This window comes from Thalassophryne amazonica, chromosome 14, assembly GCF_902500255.1.
Source record: "Thalassophryne amazonica chromosome 14, fThaAma1.1, whole genome shotgun sequence".
NCBI lineage: Eukaryota > Metazoa > Chordata > Actinopteri > Batrachoidiformes > Batrachoididae > Thalassophryne > Thalassophryne amazonica.
The window spans coordinates 54,984,730-55,010,693 of NC_047116.1; the positions used below are offsets into that span (position 1 = coordinate 54,984,730).

The window sequence follows — 25,964 nt, forward strand, 5'->3', positions numbered from 1 at the left end:
AACACCTGCTTAGGGTTCACTAGAGGACGCTTCCAATAGAAAACCATGTCTTGGGAATGAAATAATCAAAAGTCGAAGGAGGAGCGATGCCCGCGGGTCTCCAATAAATAGATGAGCGCGGTTGTCACCTATTCAGTCTCTCTAGAGGACTCAGTTTGTCTAAGCTCTGTGTCGAAGGCTTAAATAAACTTAAAAACTCTGTGCATTTTATCTTGCTTAAGGCTGAATTATTCTAAAGTGTTGTGTCCTTTTCTAGCATATCACTTGCAATTAGTTTGTGTTATCTAAAAGACGACATCCTGAGAAGACTAAAGACGAACCACGTCATGCATTATGGGTAATCTCAGTACATTCATGTTAGACGAAATGCATTTGAAATGCTCTGATCAGGCTCCACATGGACAACAGCTTTAAACTCTTTGTATATTGTGACTAAAATTCTCGTGAATATATTCTCTGGGTTTAGACGTTGATATTGTGTTTAAGTAAAAATGCTGTTATGTGCTGACGCGGGTCAGAGAACCCAACCAGCATCTGACAAGGGCCCAGCGCTAAATAACCAGAAAGCGGTTCCAACAACAAAACAAATTTATTTCCCTCCAGGTCTGAATTTAAACTTTATGTAAATGAGCAGTGTCTGGCCGAGCTCCGAACTGCCAGTCGTTCACTCCACCAGAACCGCCTCTAAGTCCCTAAACAATTTATAACCCCTAAATAAAAACAAAAACAGACCAAACAACTAAATAGCCGAAGGTCTACCTCCCTTTTTTTTTTTTTTTTCTGTGCATTATTATGCCTGTCTAAAAACACCTGGAGATACGTCATCATTATCTTTCTTGACGCTTATGTGACCGGGGCAATATGGCGGCTTCAGCTCATCCGAGCTGCATGGGCTCATCCGCAAGAGGAGCCAGAGGTCCCGTCGGAGGAGTCTCAGTGGGGCGAAGAAGAGGCAGCCCTGATCTGTGTCGGGGAAAGCCCCGAGACGAAAACACCCGCTCTGACGTCCGCCCTCTCTTGCGTCCACGCTCCTTTATCCGATCATCTAGACCAGGGGTGGGCGTCGAGGACCGAGGACAACTGCAGGTTTTCTGTGTAACCAATCATCTCAGCAGGTGGGTTGCTGATGAGCTTCTGCTCTGAACATAAACACCTGGTTGTCAATGAAATCACCTGCTGAAACACCTGACCTTTAATGAAATCACCTGCTGAGGTGATTGGTTGCATGGAAACCTGCAGTGTCTTGGCCTTTATGGCACATGATCGCCCACCCCTGATCTAGAAGAATAGCCAAAGATATAGCTCATCTAAATCTTTTGGTTCATCACGACTGCTAGCTCGTCTTTTAAGAATCATTCAAACCATCCACAAACACTCCTCTCAAAGCTCGCAGCATTCCAACCGGACGAGCAGAAAAAATTCGGAAAAATCCATGGAATAATCCGCCGCACTCCGCTCCCGGCCTGAGATTCAGCAACCGTTAGGCAACGGTATTTGCTTTTCACCGGATGGTCAAAACCAATCGGAACTCCCGGGAGAAATCCTTAAAGGATCCTAACAATGGAGAGTTATTGCTCCACAACGCCAGTGACCCAAGCTAAGGCGTCACCTCGGAGCCAAATTTGTCACATATGAGACACGGCTACCATCAGAAGAGAAGGAAGCCGGTCGCTGAGCAACAAACCAGAGAACATTGCATCAAAAACGGAGCACAGGCTTCAATGTTTCCCGCATAAGGCTCCGGATGACAATAATTGGTCGGAAGCCGAATCTCTGGGTGACGGAGTTATCTGCACCGGCTTATCGATGGTGGCCGTCAGCGCTGGAGCAGCAGGAAGCGGAACGGATTGCACTGCAAGCTCCGTAACGCGGGCATCTGTTTGTTTACATTTGGTTTGCAGAGATGCTGTAATTGCTCCCATATCTTCTCCAAGTGTTCTTGAACTCTCTCCGCAAATGGAACCGCTTCTGCCGCTGGGTCCATTTGGAATGGCGGGAACTACTGTTATGTGCTGACGCGGGTCAGAGAACCGAACCAGCATCTGACAAGGGCCCAGCGCTAAATAACCAGAAAGCGGTTCCAAAAACAAAACAAATTTATTTCCCTCCTGTGCAATAATTTGTGTACAACATAAATGTTCGGTTGTCTGGCGAGGTGAAGGACAGCACGCTCTCCAGCGCCCAAATGGATCAAAGCCCGGCGCTTCTGGACTCAGATTCACCGCCGAACACCCCCCAGGTGGATACGACAAACTGACTCTGTGAAGGATGGAAAAGATGAGGTAAGTCAACAGAGCTACAATATCCTTCAAAGGCACACACTATCAGCAACACATTCAGGTCTGAATTTAAACTTTATGTAAATGAGCAGCTTCTCACAACAGGTGGAGGATCATCAATCCGTACGCCACGACAGTGAGGAGCAAACTGCACAATTCTCATCAATGTTCAAATATACTGCGTAACAAAATACCAAATTACTGTTAACACTTATTCAGACAATCATCACCTCTGATGTGTGCTGACAGCATGTGTCCCTCACCCATCCTCCTTCACAGGCACGATGTGTCAAACCCTGGCGCGGTCCTCAGCGTCTCACAAACGAACGTCACAAGGTCGAGTTCCCGGCAATTCTGCTCGAATCACTCATGGCTTAAATGCAGAATGCCATCTCATTATCTGCTTCAGCTGAAAGTCTTTAAGTTTGCACGTGAACCTCCTCCGCAGGTGCAGCCAATAGTTCTGATGAAGGTGAAGGACTCTTCCACCAGCACCTTCTCCACAGAAAAAAAACAGTTTGCATACCACCTGGAGAGCAAAGAAAAGAAAACAACACCAAATGTCCAGCCCAACCCCCCAACACACAACAAATGCCAGAAGAAGCCCAGGTTGCTTCTCCATCATTTTCAATTGGTATCACTGCAATCGGTTTCTGTTTGTGCTTTAGAGTCCTGCTTATGTCAAACACTGTCTGTCGTCTTTGTTCCAGAGCAATATATATAAGATGTCTGAAATTCAGTTTGCGTTTATTAAATTTCACGATCTTAAACATAGCTGACACGGATTATCTGGAATTTTGTTTTGGCAAGTTTTCACGGTCTCTACTGCCATCTACCGGCCAGTAGTTCCATGTCAGTCTGAGCATTTGGACACCAGTAGATGGCAGTGTCTATTTATTTGACCCCGGTTATATCAGATGGTTGTCAAATCAGTCACAACTTGACTTTTTGGCTTTTTGCAAATAACTTTTTTTTTTTACCAATAAAAAAGGCATATTTTACCAAAGCACATTTACATGTAAACCAACACCACACACTTCACATTAACGTGTTGGTTTTTACATAGAATGAACGAGTCAACCAATCAGTGCTAGAGGAGGCTCATTTACCCATAATCCCTTTGGCATCTGTGTTTGTTACAAAACTTCAGAATTAGTGCATTATTTAAAATGAAAAGATATGTGTTATATTTTAATTGATATTGATGGAGTTATTCTATCCGGAATAATTTGATGATTTTAAATCAAAACCATAATTCAAAACTGCTTTATTTTCCTAGACATCTGCCTCACTGTAGCACGGCTATATTAAGGAAGAATGGTTTCTTATGTGTGTGCAGAGGTAATGGGGCTTATATACAGTGACAAAGTAAGATGGCTGATTATTATTCTTCTGACCTTGGCAATACATAGCACTGTAGGCAGAGCGGAGAACCAGATGCTCAATAAGTTATATTTCTGACTCGCAACAGCTAATAAACTAAACTCAGATTTATAAATAAGAGCAACACCCCCACCTTGCTTCGCATTATGAGGGACATGACTAAATATGTATGCCGATGGGCAGGCCTCATTTAAGGGGAGGACAGCTGTAGGTTTAAGCCAGGTTTCACATAACCCAATCGTATCTAAGTGATGATCCATAATTAGATCTTTAATCAACAATGATTTTGAGGATAGTGATCTTATGTTAATGAGACCCAGGCTAAGGACCTCTGTGAGTTTGATGGTTGGACTGTTTGGGTTTAGGGGTAGTTCCAGAGTAGCATATATAAGATGCCTTGAAGTAGGTTTAGGTTTGAGACATTCCACACAAGTTGTAGGTAGCAGACACAAAATCTTTGATATTGCTGGAACAGCCAATGGGCCATCCTCAATTCCAACATCATCCAATGTAGTAATGGGTATTAAGTTTGCAAAGCATATCCTCTATGATTTTTATGGACATGTCTACAGAAGCAAGCCACAGTCTCAACTTATTGAATTTCCCTCCCTGGCAGATAAATTGCACTATCACCACAGTGGATTTTCTGCACTGATTTCCCCACAAAGCTAATGGATTCCACACCCACCTTTGTCATAAACCTTGCAGGGTCTCTAATCACCTGCTCCATGGACTGCTGTAAAATCCTAATGTTTCTCTCCTTGTAGAGCTCTATCTATGTTTGCAGACAAGATGGCGGTGCCTTCCCCAGTAGGGTGAAGGCCATCTGGCATCAGCAAGCCACGGCAGCCCCAGAATGAAGGCCAGTTATCAATAAAACTAAAGCTTTGCTGTCAACAAAATTGTGCCAGCCACCTATTCAATGATGTCAGCCTGCTACATCATACCTGCCACCATATTGGATTTGGCGCAGTGCATGCTGGGATCGTCTGGGGACAAATAAAGCATTGTCTGCCGACTCAAACGTGTTATAGGTGTTGTGATCCTCAGGTGTGATCTAGTAATTAAGTCATAAAAACTTGTTGAATACAGTCATCGACATGCATGATCTGATAGACCATGTAGCAGTCATTGTAGCAGCACTTATAAATTTGCAGCCACCAGTACTAACTCTTTCTGCATGTTAAACTGTTCTGCTATTTATGATTTCAGTTATGATAATGTATTCCATAAATATGTCATCACCAAGCTTAGCTTGGGCCTTTACATTGTTTTTGAAGATGTGTAGTGGGAAACTTTAAATTTCTGTACATTGATTGTGGACCTGCTGGTTATGATTTATAAGCAGCAGGTACACAATTTATTCATCAACTTCCATCAAAACCATTTAAAGATATCAATCATAAATCACTGTTTTGCTGATTAAAGTCACTACTGGGACTGTTGTCTGTTGTGGGGAAGAGAATCATCCGCCGTTTCACATCATATTCGTCATTCCTCATTAATATGCATTTTCCATGAGGAAGTGCACAAAGGTTCTCTGGCATGGACTGGACCATTAATATCTCCCAGTTTTCCAGATTGTAAAGTGAAGTTGCGGTCCCTCATGCAAGAATTAAATAATAATAATAATAATAATGATAATAATAAGAATAATATGTGTGTTCATCACAAGCCATGAGTCAACGGCTATGAAGTAATTATTTTACAAAGCATGGCATCAAGTGAGACGAAGTGTGATGTATTGGCATGACAAATTGCGGGACCGTGCGGGGATCTTTCATGTTCCCTGTTAATGGGTGAACAATCCAATGCTTGGGGCATTCTGCTTCATGATAAGAGGAAGAGTTGACATCAAAGTGACATTATGAAAGCTTGGCCGCCACAAGCCAGTTATCCCTGTGATAACTTTTCTGACACCTCCTGCTTAAAACCCAAAAAGTCAGAAGGATTGTGAGGCCCCGCTTTCACGGTCTGTAATACTGAAAATCCAGATCAAGTGAGCTTTTGTCCTTTTATATAACGGCGGTATAACAGTGGATCGTTGTCCTTTGATTGGTGCTTTGTATGTCACCTGACATGGATTATTTGTCATTTTTGTGTTGTGTTGCATCTAGTGTGCAAATTTGGTTCCATACGTTTTGTACCACTGCACGCTGTGACCACTGCCCACTAGTGGGGTCGGCATTTAGCAGTGGTGGGCACAGCTAAACAAAAAGTTAGCTTCGATAACAGCTAATCAACTAACTGAAAAGTTATCATTTATAAAGCTAAATAGATAAACCACCCAAATATTTATTGGACACTACAGCTATCCGATAACTTTCAGTATTGCCTCTCGTACACTCTCAGCTATTAACACGCCGATTTTGAGTTTTAAAACCACAATCATAAACCCAAACAATGAGTCACCAGTGCACCATGCGCCTTGCCCACTGCTGGAACCTCCTGTTTGCTAGAGGTGGGCGGATCGATCCTAATATCGATAATATCGATACCAACGCTGTATTGATTTTGAATGATTCTCGTGTAAAACGACCGATACTCAAGCTTTATTCTCTCCCGCATGCACTGACTGCTGTGCACACAGATTCATCAAAGTCTACTCTCTAAGAGCAGCGCTGCACTGTGTCACACAACACGGAGCAGCGCACCCTCCCCCCTCTGGTCTTTTGTTGTTGCACCATCACGTAGCTCAGCGGCGCCAGCCAACAGCCATGCAGGTAGGCTCAGCCTGACCCGCCCACTCAGCGCTCTCCTCGAGTCAGACCTCTACCTCAGGAGATTTTGTTTTAAGTTGTGTTGAATGATATTTTTTAAACAAAAATGTTGATTGTGATAAATAAAGTATTTTGTTGCTACTTACAATGTTTAGCAAAATTCTATCCTAGGTCCTTTGGATCTATGAAGCTTAAATATGAAAAAGTATTGGTATTGGTATCAGCGATACTGGGCCTATATATACTTGGTATCGGATCAATACCAAAATTCCCAGAATCGCCCACCTCTACTGTTTGCTATATATGTTACAGTTGTGAAGCATTTGAGAGGTGTTAAGGTCAACTCTACTGCAGCAAAAGGAGCTTGACAGCCAAGTTGCAATAAAAAAAGAAAAGTCATTTTTCCTTAACAGCATGTAGCAGTCCCCCCGTGAAGCAGAAGTCTTGGAAAATAAAGCAGTTTTGACTTATAGTTTTGATTTATAAATCAAATTAATCTGGATGAATAACTCCATTAATGACAATTCTGTCATTTGTACAAAATTAACAGATAACACATATCTTTTAATTTTACATAATGCACTAATTCTAAAGTTTTATAACAAAGACACACAGATGCCAAAGGAATTATGGGTAAAATAAGCCTCCGCTAACACTGACTGGTTGACTCATTCATTCTATGTAAAAACCAAATCGCTAATGTGATGTGACGTGTGTGTTGGTGTTTACATATAAATGTACTTTTGTAAAATATGCCATTTATTCATATGTAAAAAAAAGCTATTTGCAAAAGCAAAAAGTCAAGTTGTGATGAGACAACTGTCTGATATAACTGGGGTCAAAATGCATAGAACACTGCCATCTACTGGCACCCAGATGTTCAGACCCTTACCCATAATCCTTTGTGTGCCAGAGTTGCTGCAGTTTGAACAGCACAGAGAGAATCCAAGACAACAATTGTAAATTAACATTGTACAATCAAAAATGTACATTTTTTATTTCTTCTCATCAGCTGCAGCAAGAGGTTACAACAACTCTCTGGCGCACAAAGGATTATGTGATATCTCAATACTTAGGGCGAATAGTGCCATGAACACTGGCAATGTTCAATGAACAATGCCATGAACAATGGCCGTAGAGGCCCTGAAAACTTGCCAAAATAGACATTCCAAAAAAATAATCTGTGCCTGCTACGTTTAATTTGAGTGGAATTTAATAAGCCAAAAGGTCACTGAATGAATCTTTAACTGTTTCTACACATCAAAGTGCAGAATGGTTACATTCACAAGGACATTGAAAGAACAGTATATTTTTTACATGCTACGAGCATTCTGGCAGTTAGTGTGACTCGGGGGTGTTGACTCATTTAAACTAACATATTCATCCTGCTGTAACCAGGTTTCTGTAAGGCAGAATAAATCAATATGTTGATCAATTATTATATCATTTACTAACAGGGACTTAGAAGAGAGAGACCTAATGTTTAATAGACCACATTTAACTGTTTTAGTCTGTGGTGCAGTTGAAGGTGCTATATTATTTTTTCTTTTTGAATTTTTATGCTTAAATAGATTTTTGCTGGTTATTGGTGGTCTGGGAGCAGGCACCCTCTCTACGGGGATGGGGTAATGAGGGGATGGCAGGGGGAGAGAAGCTGCAGAGAGGTGTGTAAGACTACAACTCTGCTTCCTGGTCCCAACCCTGGATAGTCACGGTTTGGAGGATTTAAGAAAATTGGCCAGATTTCTAGAAATGAGAGCTGCTCCATCCAAAGTGGGATGGATGCCGTCTCTCCTAACAAGACCAGGTTTTCCCCAGAAGCTTTGCCAATTATCTATGAAGCCCACCTCATTTTTGGACACCACTCAGACAGCCAGCAATTCAAGGAGAACATGTGGCTAAACATGTCACTCCCGGTCCGATTGGGGAGGGGCCCAGAGAAAAATACAGAGTCCGACATTGTTTTTGCAAAGTTACACACTGATTCAATGTTAATTTTAGTGACCTCCGATTGGCGTAACCGGGTGTCATTACTGCCGACGTGAATTACAATCTTACCAAATTTACGCTTAGCCTGCATTTTCAAATTTCCTTCGATGTCGCCTGCTCTGGCCCCTGGAAGACAATTGACTATGGTTGCTGGTGTCGCTAACTTCACATTTCTCAAAACAGAGTCGCCAATAACCAGAGTTTGATCCTCGGCGGGTGTGTCGCCGAGTGGGGAAAAACGGTTAGAAATGTGAACGGGTTGGCGGTGTACACGGGGGCTTCTGTTTAGGACTACGCTTCCTCCTCACAGTCACCCAGTCGGCCTGCTTTCCCGGCTGCTCGGGATCTGCCAGAGGGAAACTAACGGCGGCTAAGCTACCTTGGTCCGCACCGAGTACAGGGGCCTGGCTAGCTGTAGAATTTTCCACGGTGCGGAGCCGAGTCTCCAATTCGCCCAGCCTGGCCTCCAAAGCTACGAATAAGCTACACTTATTACAAGTACCATTACTGCTAAAGGAGGCCGAGGAATAACTAAACATTTCACACCCAGAGCAGAAAAGTGCGGGAGAGACAGGAGAAGCCGCCATGCTAAACCGGCTAAGAGCTAGTAGCTGCGCTAAGCTAGCGGATTCCTAAAAACACACAAAGTGAATAATGTGTAAATAATTTAGAGGTGATTCAGCAGAAGGAGTGCTTTAGTTAAGGCACGTGAAGATTACACTGTGAAACAAATCGTTATCTAGTTAACTAGATCAATCTAACTGCAGACATTAGACAGCTAACAGATACAGCAAAACCGGAACAGGAAGTGATACAATACAGCAGTGAGAGCCAACCACCAGTAGAGGCAAGCAAGCTTTTTACAGTAGTGTTCAGAATAATAGTAGTGCTATGTGACTAAAAAGATTAATCCAGGTTTTGAGTATATTTCTTGACCCCAAGCACACTAGTAAACGAGCAAAATATTGGTTCCAAACCAAGAAAATTAATGCCTCGCAGATGTGAAGAAATCATGAAAACTGGTTATACGACTAAATACTAGTTTAGTGATTCACAGGATTGCTAAAAAAGCAGTTTGAACATAATAGTTTTGAGTTTGTAGCATCAACAGGAGATGCTACTATTATTGTGAACACCCCCTTTTTGTTGGATTTGTGAGAATCTATTGAATCTACTGGTACCTTGTTTCCCATGTAACAAGAAGAAATATACTCAAAACCTGGATTAATCTTTTTAGTCACATAGCACTACTATTATTCTGAACACTACTGTATGTTCCCAGTTTGGAAAAAAAAACAAACATTCCAGATGGAGTGACTGACACACACACACACACACACACACACACACACACACACACACACACACACACACACACACACACACACACACACACACACACACACACACACACACGAGGAACACATGCAACTTAGACGTTATTTTAAACAAATTGATTTTTGAATGTTTTGAATTGATTTTTAATTGTTAAGGATAAGATTCAACATTCTGCTTAACTGATTTTTTTCGACAACCCAAATTACTAATTATTATAAGTTATAAGAGGCCCTCTCCTTGGTGGAGGCTGCAGGGCTGCAGCCAAGGTTAGATGGTGCGTTATGGCACCATAACCAACAAGGACTGACTTTTTTTTTTATAGTGAAAGGTCATTAAATTGAATTTATTTTCATTTTTATTTTACAGAGGTAAAGAGACAAAGAAAATTTAAAGAGAATGCACTTTTTTGGGACAAAAATGCATTTGGTACGGCAGGTTGTTTTTATACTAGAAAGTAGTCTGAACCGTTTCTGAGTTTTCCTGTAGGTCAGTGTCCTTGAGAGACTCTGAATTTAAGTCTCATTTGTATTCAAAGTTGGAAAGAAGTCAGTGTGAGGAACAATGAGGACATCAGGAAAATATGACAACATTTAATATTTAAAATTTGTTGATGTGCAGTTAGGAATGAGTGCAGAATACTTGAAAATACTTTGTTCCTGAATTCCTGTAAATGGAATTCTTCCGATTGTATTTCCTTCATTTACTTTGCTCAGCACTCATCAAATAAGTGACTTTATGAAATTTAATTATTGGTGCTTAAACATGAGTTCATGTAACTTAGCTGGCTTTCTCTTTGAGTTGGACTAATTCATACGGTTTTACAGTTGACAAATAATTCAAGCTATTGTGTCACTGCATGTTTGTAAAAGAAAAAAATCATAAAAATTGCCCACACAAAAGCAGTTTGATTTTTGTAAAATGCAAGTTAAAAAACAAACGAGTCTTAAAATTTTCCTTCAGATCCAAATTTTCATTTTCTGTATCCACTTACTCCAATCAAGTGCCACTGGGGAGCTGGAGCTGATCCCAGCAGTCACAGGGCGAGAGCCGGCGTGCACCCTGGACAGGACACCAGTCTATGACAGGACCACACAGAGCAAATTCATTCATGCCTACGGTCAATTTAAAGTTTACAATTCACCTAACGTCCATGTCTTTAGAAGAGGAACGAAGCCGGAGCACCTGGAAGGAACCCACACAAACATGGAGCGAACATGCAAACTCTGCAGAAAAAAGGACCAAGCTGGAAGTGATTTGCAGGATGTTGTTGCTGTGATGGAACCATGAAAACCACTAAGCCACTGTGCCAATCTAGAGCCAGATGTGTAGAAGAATATTCTTCAACAATGTAATACAGGAACAATCATTTACTATTTAAATCCAGTTAAAATCTGAATTCTCTTTCGAATACTGACAGATTTGAAACCATAAATCAGAGGATTCATAATTGGAGAAATGAAAAGAAATTCTATTGCAATAAAATTCTGAAAGTTTTTGGATACATTTTTCGAACCAAACCTTATACATTATCTCAAATAATACACTTGCAATAAAAGTGAGTAAGGAGGTTAAATGTGGCACACAGGTTTTCATAAACTTTCTCCTGTTTTCTAGAGAACTTATGCATGTTTTGATTAAATACATGTATGACCAAAATATGAACAAACCATGAAAAAATAAATGATTATTGTAATATAAACAACAATGTTGTTAATCATTGTGTCAGATGAAGAACAAGCAAGTTTAACAATAACCCAATTCACACAATAGAGCTTGGAAATATTTGAGCCGCATAATTTGAGTCTAGATGTTAGGAAAATATTAATGCCAATTATGATAAAAGGTATGAGCCATGAGAAAACCAGAAGATGAGAGTCTTTTCTTTGTCATGATAGAGTGATACTGCAGGGGGCGACATATAGCCATGTATCTGTCATATGACATAAGTGCAAGAATAGAAAGTTCACTGGAAGTAAACCAGTGTATCACCAGAGCCTGAATCAGACAGCTGGAATAAGAGATCAAATGGACAGGAGAGAGCAGATCCAACAGAAATTTGGGGTAAAAACCTGTTGTTCCATATAGTCTATTCATACAAACAGCACATAATAGAATATACATGGGTTCATGGAGATTCTTATCTAAAATGATGATCACAAGAGAAACATTTAACAGCAAAATCAAACAGAAACAGATTAAAGTCACAGAGAAAAGAGCGATTCTGTGGTTCATTGTTTCGTTTAACCCTGAAAGAAAAAACACATTTATTGAGGACTCACTGTCCATTTCTCATATGTGCTGTTTGCCTCGGTCCCTGAAAAGTGTGTGTTTTCCCTTCACACTCTCTTTATATTGTATCTGACTGCAGCAACACGTCAGCTTGGATTTAACCTCTTAAACCCTAGAGTCCCCAAATTTGGGGACCTGCCCTGTTTTGGAACATTTGAACACTCATAACTAACCAATGCTGACACCAACATACACATATTATACATCAAAATATCAAGCGAAGTCTCCTCTACAAAAGTATCCACTTCAATCACATATCAACTAACCACAGCTGAAACGCCAAGCAAATAAAGACATAAATCGGAATTCATTTTTTTGGGAAAAAAAAATAACCTCATTTACTCCTACCAAGTATTATTTGCTTTCAATTTTTTTGCATCCCCAACATCCCCTAGGACCTGTCTTTTAGCTGATCAAAATGAGAAAATATTATTTTCAAAATGCATTTTCTTGACATGAATAAATAACAATGAAATAATTTCAGTTCTTTTGAGCTTTTCTGCTTCTAGATCATCTCATATAGAAGATGCCTTCATTTTATGCAGTCTGATTAGTGAAGTTAGTGAAGAGGACACTCATGACTTTATAGAGAGACATAAGAACATTCCATAATCTACATATGTACATGATTTACCTGCGTTATTTGATCTACATGATTCATGTGTGTGATTATTCTTTAACTATTGTAATGATTATATAGATCAGACCTATTGTGTTATGCTATTTATTATTAGCAGAAGTGTTGATTGAATGTTGTTGGTGTAATTAGTAAGTGAGTTGTTATTAAATGGAGCTGACGATAATTATATGGTTCTTGTTCTTTATTTTTGCTGTAATATGTGATAAATATTAGCATGATCCATAAACACACATCCTTCGGACTCGGGCTCATACAGATACGAGGGTCATGATACAGGGCATGAAACATAAACAGCCATGTAATACAATTTATTTTGAACAAAAATAAAGAACAATAATCATACACATGAATCGTGGAACAAATATGTAAATTATGGAATGTTCTTATATCTCTCGATAAAGACATGAGCGTCTTCTTCACTAACATCTTGATGTCTCACAACTTCAGTATAAGATTCAAGTTGTAGAATTCTCCCTGCTAGGAAGGTTAAAACTCTCACCTTGATCAGACATCTTGGTTGAATGAAATGATGTGGATCCTGTATCACGATCCTGCACTTGTCACCAGGGTAACATAAAATGGGGGTGGGGCTGGGAAATGGGGGCTCTTGATTGGATGAAAAGTGGGGTGATACAAATCCTGGTTGTTGGGAAAGTGTAAGACACGGACCCACAACAGGGGGCGTAAATGAACGGACAATAGAGATGCCACTGAATACAATTTAATATTGCAAATGTGCACTACAGGTCAAATACTGCTTTAGTCTGTCAATCAAAAGTTCCACAAGAAGGTGACGTGTGGGCAGGCCAATGATAGGAGATGCCTTATCCAGAAGGAAGAGCCAGGACCCACAAGGTTCCACCGCCAACGGAGACCTGCAACACACCGGAGCCGCCAAATCCCGAGTCCCCAGGTGGCCACTGCTCCCAGCTGTCAGATCTGGTACTGCTGGCAGGAAAAACAAACAGGTTGCGGTGGGTGTGTACACCCAGCAATAGCAAAATTCACAGTTCCTTCCTGAGGGAAAAAATCCACCACTCCCAGAAAACAGGAACACTGAGAACGTGCAGTACCAACAGTATACTTAGCGATAAGGAAAGTCAGGAGTGGAAACGCCAACTCCTTCCAACTTCCACAAACCCAGCTCCAAGCTGCGAGTATATACCAAAGGTTACGACTGCAAAAATCAGTAGCAATAATTGTGCGAACGGCACAAAGCGGCTGAGTAGGTTACCTGTGTGGTAAGCTGATAACTCGGCAGAGTAGTGGTGTCTCTTCCAGGCTTTTATGGAGAATGATGATGATGGCTGATTTCTGACAGCTGTCAGCTCCGGGCTCCTGGGGCTCCTGTGAGGCGACTACGCCCTCTGGTGCCTGAAACCCGACGACAGGCAGAGCGCCCTCTGGTGGTGAGCCAGCAGTATCCCCTCTTCGGGCGGCCCACACAACACTTGTATTTCAATGTCTTTTTTTGTCTCGCCCTGATTTTATTGCCACAGTTTCCAGGGCAGTAAAATTGATAGGACAAGTGTATGATTTAACAACACTATTTTTTGTTGTGTCTCATGAGGGCTGGTTTACAAGTATAGGGCAGATTTTTGTTGTAATACGAGAATGTGATAATGTATATGTATCTCCTCCCGGAGGGCAGCAAGTGGAAGAGGTGATATGCAGGATGATGCTGGTCACGCAAGATGTTGTGTACGCGCCTCAGACAGCAGGTGGTGTAGATGGTGCTGATGGTCCTGATGATTCTCTTCGTCTAAAGCTGAGATGCCAATTTTTTGCTTGCCTGGTCATGTTATTCTTTTTAATGTGGCCAAAAAGAACTGTTCTTCATGCTGAACTGACCAACACGTGCCAAAAACAATGAAGATGTCCACAGAGACTATATATGCACACACACGCACACACACACACACACACACACACACACACACACACACACACACACACACACACACACACACACACACACACACACACACACACACACACACACACACACACACCTTTGCTAATTAGCGGTTAGTGGATTAGCAGAACTATGCCCACCACTGGCTATAACGGACTGAAGCAGAAGATGGCAGCAATGCAACAATAACGATGCCGGCTGCGTTTAAACATCATAGAAGAAGAAAGGGTGCATATGTTTTTATCCACAGGGTCATGTTTTGAAAAGAGCGTGTTCTGTATAAAAAAATCTATATTTTTTTCTTAAGTTCGTGGTTTCATATGACAAAATAAACAGAACTTGGAAACAAATTTTGACCGGAATCTGTATTCAAAGGGAGGTTTTGCAGCCCTGCCTCTGCTGTACACTCAATCTGATGGAGTAAGAACATTAAAATAGTTTAAAATAGTTTTACACTCTTACAAAAGAGACATTTTAACCTACCAATAGTGAGATGGAGCCTGTGACCAAAGCACTGCAGCCTTTTTCAGTCATTCACTGTCACTGCCTATACACATTTGGACTGTTGTCGGAGGTAATGCACACTTGATATTCTTCCCCAACACACCATGACTCCAGTGCATCCTTTAATCTTTCTGCTTTCGCTTCACCTGTATGATCATCAGGGAAATATGAAGACTGTAAGCACTGGCTGGCCAGTTCCCACTCATCAGTTATGAAATGGATCATGAGGCTGATATAAGGCTCCATGGTGCGACTCGACCACAAGTCCACAGTTGTGAAATACTTTAATTCACGGAGGTCTTTTTCAACTTCCTCTCAGAGCTGGCCTTACAGTTTCTGCATTTCTGTCTCATTAAAGTACTTGCGGTTCTGCACTATGTATCAGCTCACTATCCGACTTTTTAAATGTGAACCAAGTCCAAGTCACTGACATAGCACCTACGAGTGTAACAATTCATTTTAGTGATTCGATTCATATCACGATTCATGGTTGCCAATATAATTCAAGGACAATGTTGGTTCATTTAGGATGATCCGATCTAAAATGATTCAGTGACTTGAAATTGATTCAGTAACAGTTTTGTGACTGTGAAATAAATACCTGGATAGTTGTTCAAAGTGGGTAATCTGTGGACTGAACTGGGCTTCTGCACTGGCTACACTCATGTTTCCTGGTGTTACCTGTGATGATGGCAGGATTCTTGTCAGAGATTTTCCACCCTGTGCAGGCTTCACGCAGTAACGTGCCAATGTTTTTACCAGTATGGCCTTCATTTAAAACTCTGGTTTGCACAGTAACATTTAACGTCTTTATCATTAAAAGTGCTAACAAAACCCATGTAAAATCTGCTTAAATCCAATGTGTTATTTCCTAGTGTCGATACAACTGATTAGTTACCTTTTAAAATGATTTTAGATCGATATACTGTATGTTTGGACAATCTGTGACTGAATGTTCTGAGTTATGAGGTAAAAACTGCAAGAATGGTGACAAAGGTCAGCTTCACTTTGTACAGGGCTCAAAAAGTTAAAGTTGCTCCAATTTTGGTAAAAAGTGGTACAAGGTATTGGTTGAGCTAATAGTTTTGACTGTGTTGAATGATTGGTCTGCAAGGTAAAGGTCAAACAATGTCATTGTCCATTGGATTCTATGACATGTGACATATGTGACCCCGTAACATGTAACTAAGCATGCATGACACATGGTGCAAACTATCCCTTCTTAAATCCTTAAATTAAGCACATTAATTTAAGTGCTGGTGTGGGCTGTCTTGGTTCCTGCTGTCTCCTGTGTTTTTCCAGGTGGCGCGCCACGGAGCTGATCGACCCACCTGTAATTCATCACCGCACCTGTACATAATCCCCAGTTCTTTATTTCCACCTTTGCCAGAAACTCAATGATTCCTACTTGGTAACCTGGCCCCTCTATTCAGGGTTTTGTACACTCTCACACAGCTATTTTTGAGCCCCCACATCAGCGCTATTGTGAATCAGCTCAATTACCTGCAGCCTTTTCTGAGCTTCCATGCTCTGTTTTTGACTCTGCTAATTACCGACAGTGCATTACGCACCACTTGTAATTTCCTTAGTAATTTGAACCGAGTTTGCCAGTGCTTGGATTGTGCACAAGCCCACTAACCTGTGTTTCTTCTTTCTTCTCAGTGAATCTGTTCCTTGACAGCTCAGCAGGCGACCACCTGGCTCCGGATCGCATCATTCCACATTGTTGCTTCCTGGTTCTGACTCCACTTCTACCTGCCACCCAGGTTCTGGTTCTGAGGGGCTGCGGCTTCTGTTTTCCACCACTGTTCGGGCTGGGTCTCCGCTTTCCCGGCTATTCCTCAACTTTATCAAATTCTGTTGCACATTTGCAGCATTTTTCTGTTCCATCCAATAAATCTGTTAATTCTTTCATTCCATTTTCATTTCTGTTAATTCTTTCATTGCATTTGGGTCCAATTTGCCAAATTCACACAGCCAGCACGAATGTAGAGAGAACAGGCACAGTGCTGTTGTGCTGCATTTGAACAGCAGTCGTACTGCTGTGTGACTGTGTGACTTGAATGGCATTCAAATTGGCATCTGAACTAGCATCCAAAATGGCAACCCACCAGCATTTGGAGCGGTCTGATCTTGTTGGCACGTCCTGAGTGTGCCCCCGATGAGCGGACCCCCCTGCATTCCTGCAAAGGAAATATTGTATTGTGCAAAGCCTGTGGCACGCAATCATCATATGCATACATGTGAACATTGTGCAATCACATCAATACACCGTCTCTGTGTGTCACAACAAGTCAGCACTCTGACGTGCTGATGGGCCACCTGGATGGGGTTTAGCAGCCATAATGACATGATAATGCAGGTGCATGTTCTGACACATGCGGTGGACTGACAGTGGATGTATGATTACATGCTCATTCTGGATGTTATACCGCCATCACAGGCACTGTCCATCAGCACGTCACAGAGATGAGCTGAGACACATTGCGGCCGTGTGGACGGGGTCTAACAGTCATTATAACACAGGAACATCCTCTGACACATGGCGTGAACTGACAACAGATTTGTGATTACATGCTCATTCTGGACATCATACCGCGATCACAGGCACTGTGCATCAGCGCGGTGCACTGTTGACGTGGGACAGGGTCTAACAGCCATGGGCGTAAGTGGTTGTAACAGCTACGACGGTCACTGTAATGCTGATCATCATGAGCCGTGTCTGACTGTGACACAAATAAATTTGAAAAGACAATAAAATAAAGATGACAGACTTAATATGCAACCCCGCCGAGGAAGAGGAGACTGTGGAGGGTGAAAAAGGGTGCCATCTGCGCTCTGGACTCCAAAAGTGCACATGCTGACACACACACCCATATACACGGATTGGCTCCCCGCTGGAGTGGAGCGCACGACGGTCTTAACACACACAAAACTGACCGGCGTGGCTGTTTTGTTTTATTTGAAATTTTGCGGAGAAGCTCTGGTTTGGATTCAAGAGTGCAAAGACTGCTGAGTTTGGTTGCTTTGTTTTGGTTGCTTGCTTTGCAGTGGTTGTTTTTTTTTTTCTTTTGCTTAAATCTGACTCAACTGTGTAGCTATAAATGACTGTTCTCCTCCCTTCCCTATGGCCAGTTGGATATCTGTGTCAAATGTCACCAGCAGTGCTAGCAGCTCCACGTTCCTGTCAATGATGGTGGAGTGCCCTCTGTCCTTCTGGGCTGAAGGAGTTGATGTTGACTTTGCAGTTTGTCATGTTCTGCAGGCCTCTGCTTAAGGCCTTCAATGACTTTGTTGTAGCCTCTGCCCTCCTCTATGCTGTCGTCTGTTGGGCTCCGGGCATCACAGAGCGGGAGAGAACGAGACTGAATAAGCTGGTCAGGATGTCCAGCTCTGTCCTGGGCTGTCCTCTGGAGTCTCTGGAGCAGGTGGCTGAGAGGAGGGTGTTAGCCAAGTTCAAATCCATCACACACAACTCCTCTCACCCTCTGCACTAGACAGTAGTAGAGCTGAACAGCTCGTTCAGTGACAGGCTGAGGCACCCTCAGTGCAAGAAGGAACGATACCGCAGGTCATTCCTCCCTGTTGCTGTCAGACTGTACAATAACACTGTGAAAAATAACCACATGCAATATGTCCACAAATCATGTGCAATAACAACTCGTTTACAAATCCCTGCACTAATGTCACCTTACCACATCTAAACTCCATCTCACATATTGTAAATAAGATGCTCCTATCTCTTTCAATCCCAATCATGTTTATACGAGGTCTATTAGAAAAGAAACCGACCGTTTTATTTTTTTAAAAAACTATATGGATTTGATTCATATGTTTTTACGTCAGCCAAGCTTGAACCTTCGTGCGCATGCGCGAGTTTTTCCACGCCTGTCGGTGACGTCATTCGCCTGTGCGCACGCCTTGTGGGAGGAGTGGTCCGGCCCCCTCGCCGGATTTTCATTGTCTGAGAAGTTGCTGAGAGACTGGCGCTGTGCTTCATCAAAATTTTTTCAAAAACTGTGAGGCACATCCGAGTGGACACCATTCGAGAAATTCAGCTGGTTTTCGGTGAAAATTTTAGCGGCTGATGAGAGATTTTGGACTGTTTCTATAGCTGTAAGGACTTCCCATGGAGCGGGACGTCGCGCAGCGCTCCGAGGCGACGTCGTCATTCTGTTTCAAGCTGAAAACCTCCAAATTTAAGCCTCTGTTGACCCAGGACGTCGTGAGAGAACAGAGAACTTTCAGAAGAGGTTGGAATCAGCAGTTTATCCGGACATTCCACTGTTAAAGGAGATTTTTTTAATGAAAGACGTGCAGACGGATTGGCATGTTGGCTCGCAGCCAGCGCGGCCCGCCCGCCACAGGAAAAACACCTCCGTGTTGATAACCATTTGTAAAATCCAGGGGGCTTTTGGTGGCTTTCAGTTGAGTGAGTAGCTGAGAAACTGTTTAACAGCAGGGCATGTTCCAACTTGTCCTTAAGGCTTCCAACTCATCAGCTGTTAAAATTTTCACTGAAAACCAGCTGAATTTCTCGAATGGTGTCCACTCGGATGTGCCTCACAGTTTTTGAAAAAATTTTGATGAAGCACAGCGCCAGTCTCTCAGCAACTTCTCAGACTATGAAAATCCGACGAGGGGGCTGGACCACTCCTCCCACAAGGCGTGCTCACAGGCGAATGACGTCACCGACAGGCATGAAAAAGCTCTCGCATGCCCACGATGGTTCAAGCTTGGCTGATGTAATCACACGTGATTCAAATCCATATGGTTTTTAAAAAAAATAATAAGGTCGGATACTTTTCTAATAGACCTCGTATATGCATTATATATATATATATATATATATATATATATATATATATATATATATATATATATATATATATATATATATATATATACGAGGTCTATTAGATAATAAACCGATCCTTTTATTTATTTTTTTAACTATATGAATTTGAATGACGTGCGATTACACCAATCATGCTTGAACCCTCGTGCGCATGCGTGAGTTTTTTCATGCGTGTCGGTGACGTCATTTCCCTGTGGGCAGGCCTTGAGTGAGATGTGGTCCCGCCCTCTCGGCTGAATTCCTTTGTTTCACACGCTGCTCCAGATGGCGCGCGTTGGCTTATCAAATTTTTTCTGGACCTGTGAGGAATATCCGAGTGGACACTATTCGAGAATTTAGCTGGTTTCGGTGAAAAGTTTAACGGCTGATGAGAGATTATGGGGTGTTTCTGTCGGTGTAAGGACTTCCCACGGAGCGGGACGTCGCGTAGCGCTTCCAGGTGCCGTCGTCGGCCTGTTTCGACCTGAAAACATCCTAATTTAAGGCTTAATTCACCCAGGACGTCGTGAGAGAACAGAGAAGATTCAGAAGAGGCCGGCATGAGGAGTTTATGCGGACATTCTACTGTTTAAGGATATTTTGTAATGAAAGACGTGCGCGCAAATTCACTGAGTCGTTTCCGTGACGACTCGGCGAATCTGTGTGCGCCGCGACAGGAAAAACACCTCCGTGTTGAAAACCATTTGTAAAATTCAGGCGGCTTTTGATGGCTTTCAACAAGTGAGTAACTGAGAAATTGTTTAACAGCTTGGGCATGTTCCAACTTGCCCGTTAAGGTTTCCAACGGAGGTGTTTTTCCTGTCGCGACCCCCCGCGGTCGGGTCCAGCCCGACATGCGACTCTGCCCGCACGTTCTTTCATTACAAAATGTCCGTTAACAATGGAATGTCCGAATAAACTCCTCATGCCGACTTCTTCTGAAAGTTCTCTGTTCTCTGACGACTTCCTGGATCAACAGAGCCTGAAATGTGGAAGTTTCAACTTGAAACGGCGAGACGCTGCCGCCTCGGAGCGCAGATCGCCGTCAGGCGCCGTGGGCCGTCCTTAAAGCGACACTACCAGACCAAAATCTCTCATCAGCCGTTAAAATTTTTCCCGAAAACCAGCTGAATTTATCGAATGGTGTCCACTCAGTTGTGCCTTACAGCTTTGAAAAAATTTTCATCAAACAAAGCAGCAGTCTCTGAGCCATTCCTAAACAATGAAAAAAATCGACGAGAGGGTGGGCGACTCCTCACTCAAAGACTGCCCACAGGCGAATGACGTAACCGACAGGCGTGAAAAAACTCTCGCATGCCCACGAGGGTTCAAGCATGTCTGATGTAATCACACGTGATTCAAATCCATATGGTTTTTGAAAAAAATAATAAGGTCGGATACTTTTCTAATAGACCTCGTATATATATATATATATATATATATATATATATATATATATATATATATATATATATATATATATATATATATATATACATACATATTCTATCTCTATTTCTACCTCATTTTCTTATGTCCTGTACTGTTACAAGTATTATTATTATTTCTTATCCTCGCACACACTGTTTGATGAACATTTTCCTCTACTTTAAGAGCTACTTTTAAGAGCTGACGTAACATGTGAGTTCTCCTCTGTGAGATCAATAGATTTTATCTTATCTTATCTTATCTAACTCCTTGGTGTTGCCTTTCTTAACCACTTCTTGGGAAAACGTCTGCAGCGCAAAACATATCAACATGTCTGCCTGGCTCATGATTGCAGCTCAGCTGGAAGGCGTTGGAAAAAATAATCCTGCCTGCACCCTAAAGCTGATAATAATTGTCTTCCCCTGTCGAGTGTCTCTGCTCAATGCCACAGGTGGGTTAAGAGCAGTCTTTAATATCTTTAATATGATGCGAGTGTGACACCCAGCAGTGTGACACAGCAGGCCTTCAAAAGAGTGCACCACCGTGCTCGCCCTGCCACCCCCCTCCCCGCTTGCTTTCCACCCAGACCTTGGGTGTTGGCATTGTGGGGTTTAGTGCTGTGTTTGTTTTTATTCCATGTCTTTTTTATTTTATTCTGTTTTTATTTTTTCGTGGGGCAAGGTTTATGTCATATTCATGCTGTATGAATACCTGGACTGTTTGTACCGCACAAATGCAGTTCGAATTCTTTTTTTTTTTTCAATTCGTGTGATTCTTACAGCATTCATGCTCTCGTGTGATGAGACCCGAACCAACCGCGCATGTTCCTGGCCTTACTTCCCTTCCACGTTTCCATTTTTTGTACAAGTAGGATCGAGAGCTCTACCTTTCTCCTCTCCATCATATCAGCCAAATCTCTCCCTTTTCTAGCCATACTGCTAATATTCAAAGTCTCAACTCTTTCTTCCAAAATCCTGCTTTTCCTCTTCTCCCGCTATCCCTGGACAATTTCTCCTCCTCGTCATATTCTTTGTTCAGCAGTAGCCAAATTTCCATCAGCACCCTGTTGGGCAGTGGCACCAGTGGTGCTTGTTGTTGGATGCATTATGGAATTTTGGTTTCTGACCTCCATATTTTTTGTGACTTAGTTATTGGGGCTTGAGACCAGCACTCGGAATGCACTGGTCGTAAACCCTGTTTGAAGTTGGAGAATACTGATCTGAATATATAAATAAATGATATATTCGTTCCATTGAATGAATGAAAAATCATTTATAATTAGTTTGATATTTTATTAATTTATGAACAACAGAAAGACGACATTTTGGTGTGCATCAATGGTGCTTAGATGTCAACAGTCCAACACAAATGTAAATAAGAGTCCAAAACTGTTCTCAGTCAACTTGCAAACACAGTCAGATAGTTCAAAAGCAATTCTAACAATGTAGTGCACTGAATTTGTGTAGAGACTGCCGTATGCTCAGTCCAGCAAAAAACTGTCATAAATTTGTCCCGCTGTTCATCCTAATAGCTCTTCATGCCTCCAGCTGGCTTACAGCGTAGTGGATTTTTTTTTCAATTAGCCCATTCAAATTGTTGTCCATCAGCCAAAACAACAACAATAACAAAAAACCCCATAAAACAAACAAACAAAAAACCCCCCAAAAAACTCATATTTAGCTAAATGCTGCCCCCAGTAGTGTAAGTGTGCGCGGTGGTCAGGGCGTGCAATAGCACATTTCATATAGAACCAAAATTGCATGCACAAAAGAATTATTGCACTGTCAATGAAACACAAAGGCAAATGGTACCAATAATCCATGTCACGTGACATACAAACCACCAATCAAATGACAAGGATCCACTCAGCTGTTACATAAAACTAAATGGATTAAGTGCAGCAAAGTTATGTTTTTCATCCTTTTGGGTTTATTGAACTGATTTCTGATGAACCTGAACTCATTATATGGATTAAGTCTCTTAAAAGTATAACTTCTCTTTTCTTATTTCTATTGTGTAAATTAGTGCATCTGAAGTTATTAACAGCAAATGTAGTGTGTGAGGTCCTCAATGTATTTCAGATGTTGAATTGCCGCAGTTTAAGTGCTGAGTCACAAGAGTTTGAGATTCAAAAGTTAAAGCATTTAAATTCAGTTTAATTACAAATGTGCTTAATTACAGAGCACAGTGGCCATGTGGACAGTGTGATTGGTTCCAAAGCAGAAAGTTCCAAATTCAAGACTGCCTGTTCTTCCCTGTAATGTGGACATGCACCTGATGTAAAACCTGTGCCAAATTAACATGCAGAATTACTGGGGGTGGGGGTGGGAGGTCACAGCAAGGACCTTCTTGCTGTGAGGCAACAGTGCTAACCACTGAGCCACCATGATTGACAACTGTGCCACAGTAATTGAAAATATTGTCAGGGAGTTGACTTACTGAGCACATTAATTTAACTGTAATCAAAAGTTACATACAGCATGTACTCCAGATGTTTATATTTTAAACTTAAACAACTTAAACATTTTAAAGTCATCAGTTACATTCATTTTTTTTAGTTCTGTTAAGTTGTATGAGTAGTGGGTCAGCAATTATATTAGAGCATCTAAGAAGCAGTATAACTATCCTTCTTGCTTTACTGCTTTGCTTCTTCTTGATTTACTCTGAAACAAAAAACAAAATAAAATAAAAATAAAATAGATAAAAAATAAACTCCTGACCCACGCACCTAAATCTAAGAAGTGAATGCTGTGATGTTTTAAAATGAGTTTCTCGTTCATTCTTCTAAAACGTTTCCGTACAGGTGTATATTTTGTGTTATAATTGTGCATGTTTATCCATAAAATGTTAACTCAGCTTATTAGGTTAATGTAATACACCAATATATGAGATATTAGACAAAACAAAGTTGTCGTTAGGATTGATTTGGTGCATCAGCGTTCACCATGATATGGTCAGTTCGTCTTTGTGATATACTATTTTTAATTTGGTGAATTATATGATTATAGCATTTATTGTTTGAGTTGCTGTCAACACAAACTGGCTGAGATTCATTCACTTGTCTACATTTTTGCCTTCCAAGCCCTATACTGTTATCACAGTAGGGACAACTGAAAGGAAGAAAAATGTCATCGTGAGGAATATTGAGGACTCGGACTAAATCGGATAACATGTAATTGTTTAAATTAGCTGACACACTATTATGGATAAGTAAGTCATGATTAAAATTATTAGGCTTGTAGCATCAATTCTTACCTTCTTATCAAGTCTTCTTTATGTATGGTATATATGTTCATGTGACACTTATCAAATGACACCACATTACTTAAATGATGACCTCAAACTTAAACTAATTTATCAAGTTTAATAAGGCAGTGTGTTTTGAAGACAAAAATACATGCAAATAAAAAGCAAAAATTAAATATGTGTTAATTTTTTTAACATGTAACACAAAAACTAACTTTTAATACTTTAACTGAGTTACATTTTGAATTCTTTTCCAAATTTTAGCCAAATTGAAGCCATATATCAGAGGATTCATAATTGGAGGAATAACAAGAAATTCAATTGCAACAAAATTCTGAAAAGCTTGAGGTAAATCCTTTGAACCAAATCGCATATACATAAGATCAAATAATACAGTCACAATGAAAATGAATAAGGAGGTTAAATGTGGAACACAAGTTTGCATAAACTTTCTCCTGTTTTCCAGAGAGCTTATGCATGTTTTGATTAAATACATGTAAGACCAAACTATGAACAAACCGTGAAAGAAATAAATTATTATTGTAATATAAGCAACAATACTACTAATCATGTTGTCAGATGAAGAACAAGCAAGTTGAACGATAACCCTGTTCAAACAGTAGAGTCTGGAAATTCTCGAGCTGCATAATTTCATTCTTGATGTCAGGAACATATTAATACGAAAAATGATAGCAGGTACAATCCATATGAAAACTAAGAAGTGAAAGAGTCTTTTCTTTGTCATGATGGAGTGATACTGCAGGGGGCGACATATAGCCAGGTATCTGTCATATGACATAAGGGCAAGAATAGAAAGATCACTGGAAGTAAATGAGTGTATCACCAGAGCCTGAATCAGACAGCCGGAATAAGAGATCAAATGGACAGGAGACAGCAGATCCCAGAGAAATTTGGGGTAAAAACCTGTTGTTCCATAGAGTCCATTCATACAAAAAGCACATAATATAATGTACATGGGTTCATGGAGATTATTATCTGAAATAATGATCACAACAAGAGAAACATTTAACAGCAAAATCACACAGTAACAGATTAAAGTCACAGAGAAAATAGCAATTCTGTGGTTCATTGTTTCATTTAACCCTGAAAGAAAAAACACATTTATTGAGGTCACATTGTCCATCTCATGTATATATGCTGTGTGCCTCCATCACTGCACAGTGTTTTCCCTTCACACACTCTTTATATTGTGTCTGACTGCAGCAACAAGTCAGCTGGGATTTAAAGTTAACCAATCAGAAGTTTAATCTTTTATCATTTACTTTCTGTCCACAAACATTGAACAGAATTAACAACATAATGAATGAATCCACTTATTGAACACTCTTTTAGTACACTGTTTAATCATTATTGCTAGTACCAATGATTAGCTATC

At 41.1% G+C, this 25,964-nt stretch overlaps 2 protein-coding genes across 2 annotated transcripts in view; both read right to left on the reverse strand.

Moving 5' to 3' along the window:
- LOC117524269 (olfactory receptor 1019-like) overlaps positions 1–13,150 on the reverse strand; it is a 65,757-nt gene extending 52,607 nt beyond the window's left edge. The window contains 6 exon segments of the mRNA XM_034186040.1: positions 10,851–10,891; positions 11,125–11,230; positions 11,232–11,373; positions 11,376–11,578; positions 11,580–11,955; positions 13,138–13,150. Coding sequence (XP_034041931.1) covers positions 10,851–10,891; positions 11,125–11,230; positions 11,232–11,373; positions 11,376–11,578; positions 11,580–11,955; positions 13,138–13,150 — 881 coding nt within the window.
- Positions 13,151–24,785: 11,635 nt separating this feature from the next.
- On the reverse strand, positions 24,786–25,712 carry LOC117524271 (olfactory receptor 5F1-like). Its single transcript, XM_034186041.1, has one exon. The coding sequence runs from the start codon at positions 25,710–25,712 to the stop codon at positions 24,786–24,788; it is 927 nt and encodes a 308-aa protein (XP_034041932.1).
- Positions 25,713–25,964: the final 252 nt, after the last annotated feature.